Genomic DNA, 18,447 nt, shown 5'->3' with positions numbered 1-18,447 from the left:
ATGTCTCTGCTTGATGTCTTTCTTTGGTTGTATATCATCACTGCAGCCCTAAACAAGAGAGCTACATTTCCTCTGATATAAACCAACCAGTTTATATGTCCATATACCATTATATGTCTGTGGAGGCTTTAAGGCGGCTGCCACCATAAATGAAAGTTTTATAGATAAGAATTACAGCAGACTGCTAAAGGCAAGTGAGATGTCTGCTGTTTGAGGTAATACTTTATTTTGCAAGTTGGTGTGTTCTGTCAACCACAGAGGTTTTAGATTGTTTGTCACTCATTTTCCAGATTTTGTCTTCCTTCATTAGTCTCATTCAACAGCTATTGAAGCAGTGCTATCAATTTAATTATATTTATAGGGGACAGAACAAGGAGAAGATCACTCAATCAGAGTCCATTGAGATTCGTTTGAATTGGTGTAGTTTTAACTTCTGCATGCTGTTATGTCTCCTCAGGACATTCAGACAGATGTTGATATCCAGACTGATCTTTCTAAAAGGGCTTTGAGAGGTCAGGTCCCAAATACCAAGGCACAAGAGCTTGATAAGTTCAGAGATGTGGACCACATTCATATAGCCTCCAGAAGGTCTGTGCAATATATCCAGCAATACAAACAAAACAAACAAACAAACAAACAGATATCTCGAAAACAGAACATAACGTCCTGAATTTCCCTTCAAATTGTCATGTGCTCTTAGAGAGTGTTTGGAGGCCGGTGCAGAGAAATGGACCGGACTTATAGACATCCTTGAAGAGCTTTGGTTGTGTGTAAAGCTGAAAGATGAGGAGCTGACACGGCAAAGGCCGGTGGGAGAGGACGTACATACTTTACTGCAGCAGCAAGGCTACTGTACGGTCAGTCACACTGCGTGCATGTTCACAGCTTCTGATTGTAAGGACCATTACATCTCAGTAGAAGGAGAGTTCAGCACTTACAGTCCATTATGAGTGATGTTGTATTATTTTTTATACATAATGTTTTATAATTTACCACTTTGTACCAGCACCTCCTACCCGCATGCACTGATTACATTGCCCTTTTAAACAGGCGTCTTCCAGTCCTCAGATATTGTGTATAATAAGATACAATACAAAATAATTAACCCCCTTGATTACTTTTCCCTCAAGTAGAAGCTGTGAATTGATTTTACTTGTTATTGCACTGCTGAATTATTGATGTCCTAGATGTTTTATCATTGCAGTTTATTGCATTTATTGCATTAAAACATTGCATTATTTACATCAATTGCAGTAAAGCTGTCTTCACAAACAGAACTCAGATATTTATAGCTGTGAACAACATAATGAAGTATTATTTTATATATACCGATTGAATTAATCAGTATTTTACAGAGAAAAAAAAACGTTGTCTGCCAGTCTGCACCTCATTTTCCCCACATATTCATTTTTATCTCATTATTATAGTCGGTGGCTCATTTGTGATTTGATGATATTATCTTGCTTCATCAGTTAAATCAATGCAGAATTAATCAAAAGTTTTCCTTGTGATATCGGCCACAACATGTCTTCTCTCTGTTTCAACAATTTTGTTCCACAATTTGTCACTTTCAGCTCAGCTAATGTTTGGGTTTCTGCTTTGTTTTCTGATTGCTTTTCGAGTAATTATATCTCCAATTTCACCCCCTCTGATGTGTTCAGAATGAGATGTAATGAATGTCTACATTTAGTTTAAATGTCAGACCTCTGCATCTTTAATGAGCTGTTCGACACAGGCCTTGCACAGAGAGTTGATTGGACAGGATGCAGACGGCACTCTGAATCAGGTGTGTCTGTCTCTGGCTGTCCAACCTACAACAATGGAGGTCCAGAGAAGTACAGAGACGGCTGCAGGTGAGAGACTGTCTTTGAGTGTTTTGAATCCTCCAAGAGGAACATTTTGTTTTGTTTTTTAGAGGTTTTTCATTTATAGCAGAGAAGTTCTCAGTTATGTTTCATATCAAAAAAAGCTCAGATCATTTTTGTATTGGGAAAATTTGATAAGAAATGCCATATTGAAGAGTTCATATTAAAATCTTTTGATTGCAGGCTTTGGTGTTGCAAGCTCAGCAGATATTTTGATAAGTTTGAGACATTGTTGAGATCCCCTCTGAAACTCTGGAGGGTGCAGATGTAAAATGTATATCTTTTTCTTAGGAGAATATATTTTAGATATATAGATATATATCTTAGGATATATATATATATATTTGTTTTATACAACATGAGATGCTCAATAGGCCTATGCACGCATGTACTGTACACTACCGTTTGGGGTCTGCAAGATTTTTAAAAATGTTTTGGTAACATTTTACTACAATAAGGTTCATTAGTTAACATTAGTTAATTTCTAACATGAACTAACAATACATTTGTTACACTATTTTTAAATTTTTGTTAATGTTAGTTGATAATAATACAGCTGTTCATTGGTTGTTCATGTTAGTTCACAGTGCATTAACTAATGTTAATAAATAGAACCTTTGATTTTAATAACGTATTAGCAAATGTTGAAATTAATATTAACTAAGATTAATAAATGCTGAAGAAGTATTGTTCATTCTTAGTTAACTAATGTTAACTAATGAACCTTATTGTAAAGTGTTACCAATGTTTTTTTTAAAGAAGACTCTTACGCTCATCAAGCATTTATTTGATCAAAAATACTCTAAAAACAGTAATACTGTGAAATATTTGTACAATTTAAAAATAACTGTTGTCACATGATCCTTTTATCATTCTAATATTCTGATTTCTTATGCTGAACATAAGAAAAATATGCTGAACATTTCTTATTATTATCACTGGATCACCCTAACTGTTAAACACTTTATTGCAGTGATAGATCACACCCAGCAGTCTTGTCTTGTCCTCAATTGTCTGTTTCTATTAAAGATGCCACTAAGTGTCAAATTTTATGTGTATTGTCTTTCTGGTGTAAATTGCCGTCTCCTGGATTCAAATACTAATTTTTTATTACACGTTTCATTTCTGGAGGTCATAGTTTTAGACTATAGCGTCGTTGCTGCTTGATTTATGTGTCTCTGAAATGGTTCAGTGGAGACAATAAACCTTATAGGACACAAAGTGAAAAGTGAGAGAGTGCTGAAGGGTACGGATGTAAATCTGATCACAGAGGAAAGATCAGAGTCCTCAGTAATGACACACAGTAAGTTCTGGTCCACAGTAATATGGTTAGGACTAATCTTTGTCTATGCTTTATGAACTACTAAACTATTCAGTCCTGGATAACCCCAAATGCCTCTGGCATACAATTGGTACAATGGAGCTCCTTAAGGGGACAATAGCTTTATTATTAAATAATTTAACAAATTTATCAATTATATCATTTGTAATTAAATCGGAACTATAGTTTTCCAACATAATCAATAAACAATTCCAATTAGGATGACATAATATCGAACATTTATATAGCAAAGGCATGATAAACTAAATTATCAAAATAAAATTGAAATACCATGTAGAGACTCAAATAGGTGCATCTCTTTGTTATCTGTTCGATACGGTTCACACGCATTGCGTAATCTGCTGACGCTTTAGGGAAAACTCCTTTTCTCTGAAATGCTGAATTCTGATTGAATTGCATATGTGCACTTACACAGACAAATGGCATTTCAGGGTGCCCAAATGGGCGGGACAATTTGCCTATATAAGACGGCCCTGAATGCCATTTCATCAGAATCTTTCTCATTCAAGTGCGAAGATCATCTCCTTGCTGGCTCTGAAGAAGAAGAACATGAGAAGCCTTTTTGCTTGCTTGCCATGGAAGAGTCCCAGCAGCAGAGTGATGATGCTGACAGCACTGCAGCTGAGAGACAGCGCTTCTCCTCTGCGGCTATACGGCGAGACTAAATGAGCAAATTTCAATCTAAAAGAGCATACTTTCTGCTGCATTTGCCCCAAAATGTCACCCCACTAGTGTGGCACATGAAGGGCACCCCTGCACCTCTCGGATGAGCATCGCCTGCCTGGGCCGCACCCATGCTGAGGCCGTGCTCATCAAGATGTATTGCTCTCAATGCAAGAGCATGAGTCTCGCCTCGCTGCGCTTGTGGACCACTTTCATCCAAGATCTGTGATTCCAAAAAAGCGCTTGCGCTCCCTCGTTCTCTTCCTCTCGGAGGAAGAAACAGTGGAGTTGCGGGGCTGAGCAAGTGGGATCAAGTGGGATCAAGTGAGCTCACGTCGGCCCCAATCCCAGGTGCCTTACAATCCCCACAGCGAGAGGATTCCCTGGTGCTCTTCTCCTGCGAAGTCCAGCGCCCCTCATCTGGTGCAAGCAGCTTGGTCTCTTTTGGGGGTTCTGAGATGGAATTTGCCACTGACACCATGTCATTGGCAGTTTCTGATGCAGAGTATTGGTCAGACTCTGCCCTCTGCTGCCTAGGGAGCCATGTGATGTCAGTCCTGGTCTGGACACAAACTTATCCTTGTCCTTACCAAGGCTGTTGAAGAGCTTGGCTTGGAGTGGTCAGGCCCAGAAGAGCCAGCCCGCAGCTGCCTTGACGAGTGGTTCCTAAAGACGGGGCACCGCCAGCGAGCTCCCCGCCAGAGATCTGCCTTGTTCTTTCTGGTCCGCTACAGCCAGACCACCTTCCAATTGTCCTTGTTGTCTGTCTTATCCGCCTGGTGTGCAGCCCAGAACGTAGACCCTTTATCTTGTGACGTTGCATCAAACTTGTCCTTCCTGCAGGAGTTGTTGGATGAGGGGCTCACCCCATCCATGGTCAAAGTATATGTGGCAACTATTGTAGCATACCCCACCCCTATCGCTGGCCAGTCAGTTGGAAGGAACAGCTTAATAGTGAAGTTCCCTTGGGGGGCTAGAAGGCTGAATCCAGCTCGCCACCACATGGTTCCAACCTGGGGACCTGTCCACAGTCCTCTTGGCTCTCCAAAACTCTTCAAGCTGCTACAGACGGCCATGCTGCAGCCTCTTTTGCTTAAGACCGCCCTCCTGCTGGCTTTAACAGGAGATCAAGCGAGTTGGCAACCTGTAGGCACTCTTGGTGAGCGCATCCTGGCTTGAGTTTGGGCCAAACGACTGTAAGGTTGTCCTTTTTGTATTGTAAAAAGCGCTATATAAATAAAAGTGACTTGACTTGACTTGACTTAGGCAGAGGCATGGCTATGTGCCTAAGGTGTTCTCCACTCCGTTCAGGGCACAGGTCATAACTCTCTTTGCTCTCCCCGCTTCGGAGGATGAGCAGTTCTTACACCTACTCTGACTGGTCCAGGCTTTCAGAGTATATGTTGAATGCTCTAGCCAATTCCGGCAATCAGATCAGCTTTTTTCTTCAGAGGTCGCACTAAGGGGCTGTCGGTTACGAACCAAAGACGGTGGACACAATAATGCTGGCCTACACTTCCTTGGGCTTGCTATGTCCTATTGGAGTGAGGGCCGACTCCACTAGGGGAATGGCCTCCTCCTGGGTGTGGCCAAGTGGAGTGTCCATTGGTGACATCTGTGCGACGGCCGGCTGGTCCTCGCCATCTACCGTTGCCAGGAACTATAGCTTGGACGTTGATGGAGCTTATATCTTGTCTGCTTAAAGGGGATTTCAGATAATTTTTTTTACTTTTGGCGAAACTATATTGAACTATCAGAACTATCTTCTGAACTATATTGGCGAATTCTTGCTTTGCCTCCAGGTATCTACACCCTAGTGTTGGTCAATGAAAGCCTGTTAAGGGCCTTAACCTTGACGGGCCTTCCGTTCTCTGCTCGTAACACGGCACTATTGGATTAGGTTCCCCAAAGCCTCAGCAACTGATGCAATGCGTGTGAACCATATGAAAAGGGAACATTTCCTTTATCCCAGGGAACCAAGGTTACGTTTATAACCGAAATGTTTACAAGAACCATTCGAACAAACTGATTTCCTGGAAAGAATCGAACTTTCCAAAGCAGAGAGTGGACCGATTAGGACAAACTGATTCACTAGACTAGATCTGAGTTTTCAGAGCTATATGAGAGGACCAGTTAGGACGAACTGACTCAGTACTCAGACTAAATCGGACTTTCCAAAGTTACATATAAGAGAGAGGACCGGTTAGGATGAATCGGACTTTCCAAAGCTATAAGAGATAGCACAGATTTTTTGTTTACATCAGATTACAGTTACTTGCAATATAAATGTGACAGTGATGTGTTTGCGCTACAGCGCTAATTGTAGTGGCTGGAGTGTCACTGTGATAATGTTAAGGACGCCACATATTCATATGCCTCAGTTTAATATCAGTGTCATTATATGCAGAAAGTCTTTACCCACAGATCGCAAAATATTGTTATTCTTACTGTGGGAGAAATAATCACTCTAAATGATGACAAAGAACATCTCGTTTGAGGTCATTTGACTGAAAGCTGATTTTAACTTCCAGCAGAGACAGCACAGGAAGAGAAGATTCGTCAGCTGGCTCAAGCGGTTCAGGATCAGGCCTTTGAGGTTCAGCAGCACTGGGAGCGTTTCAGTGCTCAGGCCGCCAGCTGGCAGCACCAGGTTGACTGGGCTCTGGGGAAACTTCAGGACCTCCAGGATGCCATGAACCAACTGGAGCTCAGCCATCTTGAGATGGAGAATGAAAACTGGCACTCTGAGGAACGCAGCATGGTCAACTGTGTGCTGGAGAACGAGGAAAATATTGTGAGTTCAAATAGATAAATTACAGTATTCGTGTACAATAAGGCCCCATTAGCTAATGCAATAAATCAAATGAACTAACAATGATCAATTAATTTGTTACAGTGTTTATTAATCTTTGTTGACATTACTACTAAAATACTATTCATGTCAGATGTCCATTAAATAACATTGACAGTTACAACTTTTGATTTTAACAATGCATTAGTAATTGTTGAAAGTAACTGTCACAATTTTGTTCAGTTTGATTAATTATCATGGATTTTCAGTTTGCATTCACTAGTTTCTGTCTCCCTTTGTTCATTTTCCCGCCACTCCTTGGTTGTCATGGTTTATGTCATTATGAAGTCTTTTGTATCCGCTGTGTATGATTAATTAACTTGTTTGTATTCACTACTTAAGTTGTACCTTCCTTTCATTCTGTGTCCGGTTACTGTTGTGTTTAGCTACTGCCTGCATGCCTACCTGTTGGAATAGTATTATTAAACTTTGTGTTGGAACTTATTCTTCATCTTCATGCCTTCTTCTGCAACAACCCGTGACAGTAACATTAACTAAGATTAATAAATGCTTCAGAATTATGTTAACTAATATAGTTAGTTCTAAGTAGCCTATACTTTTTCTATTCCAGGTTTCAGAATGACGAAATTTGTTTTAAAAACAGGCAAAACAGTGGTGATTTATATTATTGACCAACTTGATAGTTATTTACCATAACATAAAATTATCACATTTCGGTATACGCCAGAATTTGTATATTTTTCTTATCAGTCTTTATTAGGAACTCTTTATTATAAACTCTGTTATTACTTTTTTATGACATGATATAACATGCAAGGTGTCTTTTATTTAGGATTAGGTATGCGTCTATTTGAGAGTATTTAATATTATTATCAGTGTCTATTGAGAGAAAGGGGAAAATTTACTCTTTACTCTTGCACTACAGATGTCAGCACGTTCACTGTCTGGTCTTCAGTTTATTCCAGTTTGACCTTCATATCATCAGAACTCTATTATACACTTGGCTATGTCACAGGTAGCTCATCCCTCATGTCTCATGTCTCATATCTCATGTGATAACCAAATATGAAATATTTGATGTAAGTTTAGCCTTGAATGGATTAAGGCGGATGTCTGGTACAGATTTGGCATTTCAAGGGCATTTCAATAAATAAGTTATCAAGATCATGTGAGTACATGCATCTGTTTGACTGAACTATCTTGCCAGGTCAGATTAGGTTGAGTTTTATACATGCGGAACTTGCCTTCAGACCATGCCACCTATTGGTCACACAACGTCAAACATCATGGGTCAAGGTGGATTTATTGGTCAGATGTGCATGTGAATGACACCATCTGGAATACATTGTTAACTTTAAGTTATATGGACTGTAATTAAAAATGTACCAGTGTTATTTGAATATTATTGAGATACTAATATAGTTTGTATTAATATTTCAGTTATATTTTAAGTTTTTATTTTTACCGATTTCATTTAAATTTTAGTTTGTGCTTTAGTATTTTTTTATAGTTTCTTTATTCATTTTTATTTTAGTTTCAGTTATTTTAGTACATCAAGTTAAACTACATTAAAATGAGAAATGTTGAGAAACTAGCTGATATAAAGCAGATGTAAGTTTTTTTTTATATTTTATTTTATTTCAGTTAAAGGTTATTTTATTTCAAGTAATGAAAATGTTTCTTTGAAATGGTTTTAGTTTCAGTTTTAGATTACTACAATAACACTGAAATGCGGTTATCTCTGTCATTTGCACATTCAAGTTAAAATTTTTGGATATTTTTAGTCTTCAGATTTAGAATATTTTTTACTGGCCCTGTAAGATGCGTTCAAACCCCAGCATTGACCTTGAAGAATTGATTATTCTTAATCTCGCTTTAGGATCACTCAGACCACGCGGAGCCCAGTGTGTTTTTGATTGCTCCCTTTATCCCGAGGCTTGACGAGTGTGTGACTGTCATGTTGTTTTGAGGATCCCGTGGGCAAAAATATTGACCTTCCATATCGACTTGGGAAGCTGGAGAACATAGATAATTAATCTGCTACCCACCCAATGACACTCTTGAGCCTTGTTTCACCAATGCTCCCCATCAAACCACAGTCAGACAGCTGCTAGCTAACTCATTTTTGGAGCTCAAACAACAATATTTGTCACCCCAAGTGAGCATATTGGGATTTGATGTAATAGTTATATTAATATAACTGAAAGAGTTGCACCATTTGTGCTTTTGGGATGTGGCATTGTGGCATCACATAAGAACAAAAGACACTCATTATATTTTGGCAGAGATGTGTCTCCACAGGCTCTTGAAGACAGACATGTTGGATAATGAGCGTCTGGTCATTTCAGAAGTGAAGTACAAGAGACGTCTTTCTCATATTTCCAGAACAATGTCTTTATTTTTCTCCAGACTGCCCCCTGCTTAGTCTTCTCTTTGGATGAAAAGCCTTTAAAGCTCTGTAATTTCCCTCTGATCTGAGCTACTATTATGTCTCGGTTGGGGTCTTGGGGAGGTCTATTTTAGTGCATTATGGTCTGACAGCACAGTAAGATGTTAGGCATCATTTTTTATCTTGCCATCTGTTGTAGTCAAAATTGTTCAATCTTGATTGCCTTCATTTTTTCATTTCATTAATTTTTCTTTTTCAAAATCTTATCAGGGGACTATGAGTAATCAGCACCGGCAGTTACAATGCTCTCAAATGGATAGGAGACATTTGTCCCATGACTTCTTGTCTGGTAAGTTGGACGGAATGTTTTTTTATTTTAAATTCAGCATTCCCATAATCATGGAAAACCTTTTGCAATTAAAAATTGCATTTAAAAATTGCATTTCTAGGCCCAGGTAACTTACTGTACACCATTCAAAAGTTTGCCGTCAGTCAGACTTCAAATCACTAAGCATACATTAAACTGATCAGAAGAATTTTACATTAAGGCTGTTCTTTTGAACTTTCTATTCCTCAAAGAATCCTGAGAAGAAAAAATAAGATCACCTTTTCCACAAAAATATTAAGCAGCATAACTGTTTTCAACATTGATAATTAATAAGAAATGCAAATCTGCATATTAGAATGATTTCTTAAGGATCATGTGACACTGAAGACTGGAGCAGTGGTGCTGAAAATTTGCATCACATGAATAAATGATTTAAAAATGTAATAAGATTTCACAATATTACTGTTTTACTCTTGATTTTTTTAAATGCAGCTTTGGTGAGACTTCTTTCAAAAACATAAACAAATTTTGCTGACCTCAAACATTTGAATGGTAGTTTACATTAGTTATACTCAACTCTGAAGTATTTCACTGGCTAGAAATTGGTCTCTTGGAACACAATTCCTAATTTTTTTTAAAATAATTCCCCCCTTTATCAATCCTTATCAAGTCAGCTTGAACCAGCTGAACAAGCCATAAAATTGGTCAAAAAGTGGAGAAACCCCAATTTGTCTCAAATACTATTTCATGTTTTCCAATATACAGTATAAAACTGTATTGTTTGGAAGTTATTCATGGCTTTATCTTTGAAACCTTGTCTCCCCAACCAGTTTCCGTTCAGTTCCCGTGGCAGAGAGCTGTTTTTCATAATGGCGTCCCTTATTATATCAAGTGAGTTTTGCTTCAGAGTCATACATTCTCATCTCCGCTATGACACTTCATGCACTTAATGTGATTTCCCATGTGTTCAGTTTTGCATCAGAATAAAGTTAGTCCACAAATTTAAATCTAGTTGCACAGTCACCCTTGCTAAAATGTATTACATAAACCATAGGTCTTCCAACTAACCATTCAAAAGTTTGGGTTCTGTAATATTTTAAAAAAAAAGAAGTTTTTAAAGAAGTCTCTTATGCTCACCGAGGCTGCATACTGCAAACTACAGTAAAAACATTACTTTTGTGAAATATGAATTAAATATTATTACTAAATATAGATTAAAAAATGGTTTTCTATTTTTAAAATGTGATTTATTCCTGTGATGAAAAGCTGAATTTTCAGCATTCATCTTCAGTGTGGTTCATGATCCTTCAGAAATCATTATATATATATGAATATGAATTTATATAAATATATATATATATATATATATATATATATATAAAAATTCAGAATTCTTGATGAATACAATTAATTTGAAATAGAAATCTTTTGTAACATTATAAATGTCTTAACTGTCACTTTTGATCAATTTCATGCATCCTTGCTGAATAAAAGTATTAAAAAAATCTTACTGACCCCAAACCTTTGAACGGTAGTGTATAATTACTAATAATTCCACATAGTGTTCATTGACAAATGAATGTTTGAATTAATGTGATCTCCTTCAAATACATTTGAGAAAAAAAATCCAAATCTTTATATCATTTTCATGCTTCCATTTGACAGAATCCAAACCAGGGAATTGATGTTGATGATTAATTATGTTTCAGTCATGAGCAGCAGACCACCTCGTGGGATCATCCAAAGATGAGCCAACTATTTCAGTCAATGGGTCTGTCCTTTCACCTGTCAATCAATGTCAAGTGTTCTGTCATTCTCTCTGTGTAGCTCACTACTTTATATACGTACAAACTGTTCAGTATGCAGATTTCTCACACGATATATTGCTCAGTATTTGTTTGAAAAGAAAACTTTTCTAGTGAACTTTCTGAATTCACTGTAATGTTTTACGCTCTGTGCAGCTGATCTGAGTCACGTGCGTTTCTCCGCTTACCGCACGGCTATGAAGAGCCGCAGGCTACAGAAGGCCCTCTGCTGTGAGTGATACGATACCTTATCATTTATGTCTTATACTTATTACTTCACTAACAAAATCATGGTACTTCTGTGAGGGATTTTGCACCATTGCAATACCATATATTTTTTGGGACATTTATCACTGCATTGCAAATCTCTGTCAGTGTGAACTCCCCTCTTCACTGCACACTCGAAATGACTGGAGGAAATACAAAGGGAAAAAATAGATTACAGCAAAAGACGAAGGCAATTTTAATCATGAAATCTTGATCTCTCTCTGCTAATTTTGTCAGGCACTATTAGGACGTTTACGGTACACTAACTACTGTATGAGTCTTTGATCTTCAAATCGCAGTAGGATTTTGGAAAGCATTAGAGCCGGCAGGCAACCTGCTGATAATGCAAGGCTGAAGCCAAGTCTGGACTCAGAGAAGGGCTACTCTCTGAGAAAACAAAGGACTTTTCTGGAAACTAGCATTAACACTCTCTCTTCAACATTAGCATCCTCATCCTAGACGCAAGTCTTTCACACATCTGTACTACATCTTTATTTCCTTCCTTTCACCCCCTCTTCCCTCTCTCTTCTCTCCACATGCTGAGATCACTAACTGCTTGACTTTAGTAGCTGTTATTCAGTTGCATTCACTATAGGGGGCTAGAAAAAATATAACTGAAATAATAGCAAGCATGGGGTGGCATATTTCATGGTACAAGCCATAACCTCTGGTTATTGTCTCAGCTTTATTCTAGTTGTTATATTATTAACTATAGGGGGCTAGACAAAAATACTATTGAAATAATTGCAAGCATGGGGTGACATTACTTCATAGTACTAGCCATAACCTCTGATTATTGTTTGAGTTTTAACTAAGTTGTTATATAGACGACTGTTGGAGGCTAAACGGAACTACTATCCCAGACAGCAACATAGTGTCGGTACGCTCATATCTCATATCTGGTACGCGTTGAATCCAGATGTACCAGATGTGGCCCGGATCTGGGCCGACACTACGTTGCTGTCTGGGATATAAATAATGGCAAGCATTGACGGCCTATTAAATAGTATTAGCCATAACCTCTGGCTCACTCTAAAAAATGCTGGGTTGTTTCAATCCAAATTTGGGTCAAATATGGACAAACCCAACCGTTGGGTTACATTTTTAACCCAACGGTTGGGTTTGTCCATATTTGACCTTAATTTGGGTTGAAACAACCCAGCATTTTTTAGAGTGATAATGATCAGACTGACGAGTTTGTGACCATGGGATCCTCGTAAAAGAACGGCCAGCGCGAGACCCTGAGCGGCATTGGTATCTGAATAGAATAATCAAGTATACAAATGGTCAATAATCCAATGGCATTCCAACCTAATTTGAGGTTGAGATAAAATGGAGTCAGATAAAAGTTTAATTGGAATTAAACTATTTTGCCACTCTGAAAAGACAGAACGCACAGGTATCCTTCCCCCGCTCTATTGGAAACTCTATAAGGGCCGATTGGGCGGGCCTTACAATAACAAGCTGATCAGAAATAGCCTGCAGTCAGGTTGGTTGGATAGTATTTTTGGTAAAAGACAGCAGCTGCGTTTTGCTTCATATCTTTGGATGTGGGAAATGTTGAGAAAGGGTAGTTGTTGAAACGTATAATTGGTTGCAAATCTGATGAATGCTGATAAGAAATATAATTTTTTTGCTGCCTTTTCACCAGGGAATTTTCATTACACGCAAACGGATGAGTTACGCTCTGGTGACTTTCATTAAAATACACTGAATGGAATTCATTGTGGACACAGAAATGAATGGAGATGAAATCGTATGTGAATACCGTCTGTCTGTTTCAGTGGATCTTTTGGAGCTCAGCAGAGCCCAGAGCGTCTTTGATCAACACAAACTCACTCATAATGAGCAGCTACTGGAGATTCCAGGCATCGTGAACTGTCTCTGCGCAATCTACCATGAACTTCAGCAGGTGCATCCGGATCTGGTTAATGTCCCTCTGTGTGTGGATCTGTGTCTCAACTGGCTTCTAAAAGTCTATGACAGGTCGGTATGGGTCTTATCTTCAATAGAGTGGCCATAAACATACTTAGTCACACTTAAAAATCTATGAATGTTGCATTAAATAACAAAAAAATAAACAAAATATCTGCCATTTGTTAAGAGAAGTTAATAAAGTGATATTTATTTGAAAGAATGACAGCATTAGTAGACCTACACATAAGCATGAGTATTTTTTTCATAAAAGTTTATTTGGTTTGATAAAACAATAAGTATACTGTTTAAAATAAAGGTTAAAAAAAGTAAGACCTTGCAGTTGTGTCCATAGTTCTGAAAAAAGCTTTCCTCTTGGTTTAATATTTGTATCTAATAATGCAATGATATTTATAAACGTTTAAGTCTGACTAAATTGACCGAGTACACTTTAGTGCCACATATTCTCATAAAAAAACAATAATCCTGTGACCTCTAAACTATTGCAGATAATTTCCTCCTTAATGGTGGCTCTCATACTTAGTGACAAGCTGACACAAAACTGTTCAGTAAAGACATAACCACTACCTGTGGTTGTTACTCACCAAGACATTCAAAAGATAATATGTGTGTTATTTCTGTGGCACATCAATGTTTCTGTTTTCTGTTAATAGTGGAAGAAGTGGAAAAGTTCAAGTGCTGTCTATTAAGATCGGCTTGTTTTCTCTTTCAAAAGGACCCATAAAGGACAAGTACAAATGCAAGTATTTTTTTTATGTTTTGTTAATTCTCATTTTATAAATGAGATGAATTAAGTTATGTGCGAGACACTGGCTTCTTTCTTTCACTTTAATATTTGTGCACAATTTCACTGGAAACTTTGATTTCAGTGTCTTTAAAGGTCTCAGACCTACTGGGAGTGGAATGCAACACTGTCCTTGCTGTGACCACCACAAGGACATTTATAAATTGGATCTTATGTCTGAATCCTTACCCACTTACCCTCTTAGTCTGATAATGTGATGTTCTTTGAGTTTTGCTGGTGTTGTCCTCCACAGATCTGTTCGCTCAGGTGGCCAGCGCTGCAGGGATCTGTAACCAGAGGCAGCTGGCATTACTGCTACACAACGGCATCCAAATCCCACATCAGCTCGGGGAGGCGGCTGCGTTCGGAGGGAGTAACATGGAGCCCAGTGTCCGGAGCTGCTTTCAATATGTGGGTTACACTGCCTGTCGGCTACAGAACGAGATTATGAGATCTTTTTATATCAGTTGTTTTAATTCTCTTTTTATATCAGTTGTTAATCTAGACAGCAATGATATTGAATCGAGGTGAAATGGAGATTTGTGAGCCAGATTTTTCTCCTGAGAACCAGTTACTATCATAGTTTCATTAAAGTGCCCCTATTAGGCTGTTTTAAAGGTTCCTAATTTTGTTTTGGAGGTCTCCAACAATAGGTTTACATGCATCCAAGATAAAAAAAACCCCAACTATTTTCTCAAAATATACATTGCAGCATCACCTCTTTCTCAGTGTCTGAAATGGTTCAATAAAGGATTAAGTCTCTCTAAACCCTTCCTTTCCGAGAGCCTCCTGTGATCTGATTGGTCAGATGGCTCAGTTTGTTGTGATTGGTCGCTTACAGGAAATTAAATGCCTATTACCATTTCTGAATTCAAGCTCCAGAGGCTTCCTTAGCGCTTGATACACACAGTGATAGGAACAGTAACGGTAACAGTTTTACTGTATCAATAAAGACTATAGGCTGGCATTATGCAAATGTGTTACAAACCTATGTACTGTATGTTCGTAAAGGAAGTAAAGGTGCGTTCCATTTGACCGTAAGTGGACTTCACAGGGTTATTCCGCCATCTTAAGTGAGATTCCAATCCGAAGGTAGCGAACATGTTCAGTTCGAAGGGCACTGCGCATGGCATAGGGAATAAGGGAACATCAATACATCACTTCACAGGAAGTGGAGAGCGATGATCACCCAACTGTCATTTCGCGCACCACGTCATCACCAGTAAGAACGGACATAACTAACGTGTGTGTAAGTATTCATACATTTCGCCATTGTTAAATGACAGTATTTTTAACGGTTATTGTTGTGAATATTACATATACTATTTTTGATGATTATAATTTACCTCAGTGAATGCAGCCAGCTTAGCTAGTTTGTGAAGTAAAGTGATTTTATTTTAGGTAGTTGTAAAATAGTGCAATATAATTGTAAATATATAATATAATAATAAAAATTAAAATATGAATGTAGTCCTATATATATTTATGTTATATCATAATCTGCGCGACCCCGTAGTTGACTTTCTTTGATGACGTTTGCAGGGCGTTTCAAATGAGTGGTTATTGTCAGTGAAGTCCACTTCAACTGATATACCGTGCTCAGGGAGTAGGGGAGCAGTGAACACTGCATATGGACCCTGTCGAATGGAACGCACCTCCAGACTTGAATTACTGACGACTCATTTCAGGCTGTTCAGAATCTGTTCTTTCTTTTGGAAAACAATAACTCCATTTGTCTTGCACTTTGATCATTGAAACTTTGCAGACCTTTTACTGCTACAGTAAATTACACACTACATGAAAGGCGATATCCACTGATCTATATAATGACAGTTTTATTATAAACAGTGGTCAAATATCGAAGCTGGAGTCTTAAACTTTTCTTATAATGCTGAGTTTGTCCAGATCAAGTAAGAGTGTGATGTTTTGACGAGGAATGAATTTTGAACAACAATAATCCGGGATCACCAGTGATCCGGGCAAGGGGTTAATTGCAGAATTGTAGTGCTTCAATTTAAACTTATTTCAGTCATCTAATTTCTTATTATCTTTTAGAAGTTTTTCCATCTAATATTTGTATTTTATTTAAGCTTTGTCAATTAGCAAAAAATGTTTTAATAGTTTTAGAAAAAAATATTTCTGAAGAGATGTCAACAATGTTTCAAAATAAGTGCACTTGAAAAACAGAGATCTCAATATGAACTCAAATATTTCTTATCAATTTCTTCCGAGGCCAAATGATCTCCATTTAGCCACATTTGTTTTAGGCTGAAATGGGATGCCTGTAACCAGTGAATTAGTGCTAAGAAAGCATAAACAAACATATTTTCATTATAAATCAAATCTGATCAATTAGATGTTTCTCTGGGTGATGTCCATAATTTGGTCAAATTTATTCTGTTGAACCTCATTATATAAACAGAGAGAGAGAAAAATAATGATTTACTGAGGTAGTGAAAAAACGTATGCATGCATTAATAAATGACAATCTTTAACAAAAAGGTGTATTAATGCAAATCAAATGAACGAGATTCTATGATACATAATTCAGGTGTGTGGGACATTATATATTCCTAAAGGGAGCTGCTGAACGGATGCTCAGACTTGTTTATGTGGGTATAGGGGCTCATCATTACACATCAGTGAGTTTTGACATATAAATAAATGATGAGCTCTGTTATAAGAGTGGCAGGCCTGCCCGGGGATTTACACCGCCACTTTCAGACGGTTAGCGGTCGGTGTGACAGCTGATGCACAAGCTGCTGAGAGATATTTAAATGAAATCCACTTGATTTGTGTGCATGCATTCCCATAATATCACATGATGGTGTGCTTTATGATGTGAACCACATCCGCTGGTATAATGGAGTATTTATAAATCCGTTCAGCTCTCCTGAAAGCCACCCTGGACGGGGCCTCCGATACTTCACTCTTTTACTGGAGTCACAGTGGAGCTCTTTTCATTTAATGTTCCATGCAATGCAAGACTCTTGATAGTCTTGCCTTAACTGGCCTGCTGTAATTGATTCATAACAGTCGTAGCAGTTTTAATGCCATGGGGGAGACACAAATGACCACAATTGGCCCCATTTGCTTCACTTCAAAATTACTAATGGATCCCATGCCCATGGGCTAATAAGGTTGTGATGGGATATTATAGGTTTTGGGTTGTAGATGATACGCTTCTGAAATGATAAATAGACCATCGGAGTGCTTTTAGACTCACTCAGCTCCATTATGGCATGTCATGCAGTGCATTGCAGTAATGAATGAGGGGTTTGTCTGTGCTGGTGGGTTTCAGGTGGGCCGTGATGATGTCATCGAGCTGCAACAGTTCGTGGACTGGATGCATCTGGAGCCGCAGTCCATGGTGTGGTTGCCTGTACTTCACAGAGTCGCCGCCGCAGAAACGGCCAAACACCAGGCCAGATGTAACATCTGTAAAGAGTGTCCTATGGTGGGCTTCAGGTAAAACAAAAGTGAATAATGGTGAAATTTGTTTTAGGGTGGAAGTGCCACTGCTGTGACTAAATAGGGTTGGAAACTTTCTTTTTCTTCTTGAGCAAAAGAGGTGCACAACCTTCAGATAATGTTGTTCGTCCACATCAGAAGGTCAAACTAAATATTATTTTAGCTATATATTATTTCACTATTATTTTTACTCTTTTTTTTTTTTTTTTTTTATGATCATCTTTATGGAAATGGAACAAATGGAACAGTTTAAAACCCTGATATTTGTGATTTCATTATTTTTAGCATTAAAAATTAAATAAACATGACAATTAAATAAATAAAATAAACATTATTAAAATAAAATAAAAATACTATAAAAAAAAAAAAAAAAAAAAAAATTATAATAATAATATGAAGCATAATTGGCAACATGGTTGCACTTTTCCCCCCTAAATTGTCATTAAATTGTGATATGACCCCTGTCATGCATATCATATCTAACAGTTCTCATCCCAAAAAACATGAGATTTGTGCTTTTATTGTTGTAAAAAATAAGTAATGTAAAATAACTAATAAGCAGTGGTTCACCAGTTTGTGTCTTACTTGTGCCACAAGTCAAGTCACATGTATTTATAATACTATACAGTACAGATTGTTTCAGTAAACGGGACAATAAAAGTATTAATGTTGCATAATTCTTCAATTATGAAACAAATTCAATTTCAGCTGTATGAGCAGCTCTACAAAAGATAATAGTGTCATTTATTCAGTTAAATTTAGTTCATTGTTGATTCGATTTATTTT

General features: G+C 37.7%; 1 protein-coding gene across 6 annotated transcripts in view; it reads left to right on the top strand.

Moving 5' to 3' along the window:
- The window catches only part of LOC311072543 (utrophin-like), a 40,425-nt gene that overhangs the window by 7,558 nt on the left and 14,420 nt on the right, over nucleotides 1–18,447 (top strand). For all 6 annotated transcript variants that reach the window (XR_014604025.1, XM_084097628.1, XM_084097631.1 and 3 more), the window contains exons 2-13: nucleotides 458–588; nucleotides 701–857; nucleotides 1,736–1,853; nucleotides 6,402–6,664; nucleotides 9,342–9,420; nucleotides 10,230–10,290; nucleotides 11,109–11,170; nucleotides 11,361–11,435; nucleotides 13,256–13,457; nucleotides 14,060–14,145; nucleotides 14,444–14,601; nucleotides 17,492–17,658. Coding sequence is in view for 5 of the 6 variants with exons in the window: in XM_084097628.1 (XP_083953754.1) it covers nucleotides 458–588; nucleotides 701–857; nucleotides 1,736–1,853; nucleotides 6,402–6,664; nucleotides 9,342–9,420; nucleotides 10,230–10,290; nucleotides 11,109–11,170; nucleotides 11,361–11,435; nucleotides 13,256–13,457; nucleotides 14,060–14,145; nucleotides 14,444–14,601; nucleotides 17,492–17,658 (1,559 nt within the window). In the remaining variant the exon portion in view is untranslated. The remainder of the gene's footprint in view (nucleotides 1–457; nucleotides 589–700; nucleotides 858–1,735; nucleotides 1,854–6,401; nucleotides 6,665–9,341; nucleotides 9,421–10,229; nucleotides 10,291–11,108; nucleotides 11,171–11,360; nucleotides 11,436–13,255; nucleotides 13,458–14,059; nucleotides 14,146–14,443; nucleotides 14,602–17,491; nucleotides 17,659–18,447) is intronic.

Source organism: Abramis brama, assembly GCF_963993115.1.
Source record: "Abramis brama genome assembly, chromosome: 21".
NCBI lineage: Eukaryota > Metazoa > Chordata > Actinopteri > Cypriniformes > Leuciscidae > Abramis > Abramis brama.
The sequence above is the reverse complement of the archived record's forward strand: the minus strand, read 5'-3'. Positions and strand labels throughout refer to the sequence as shown.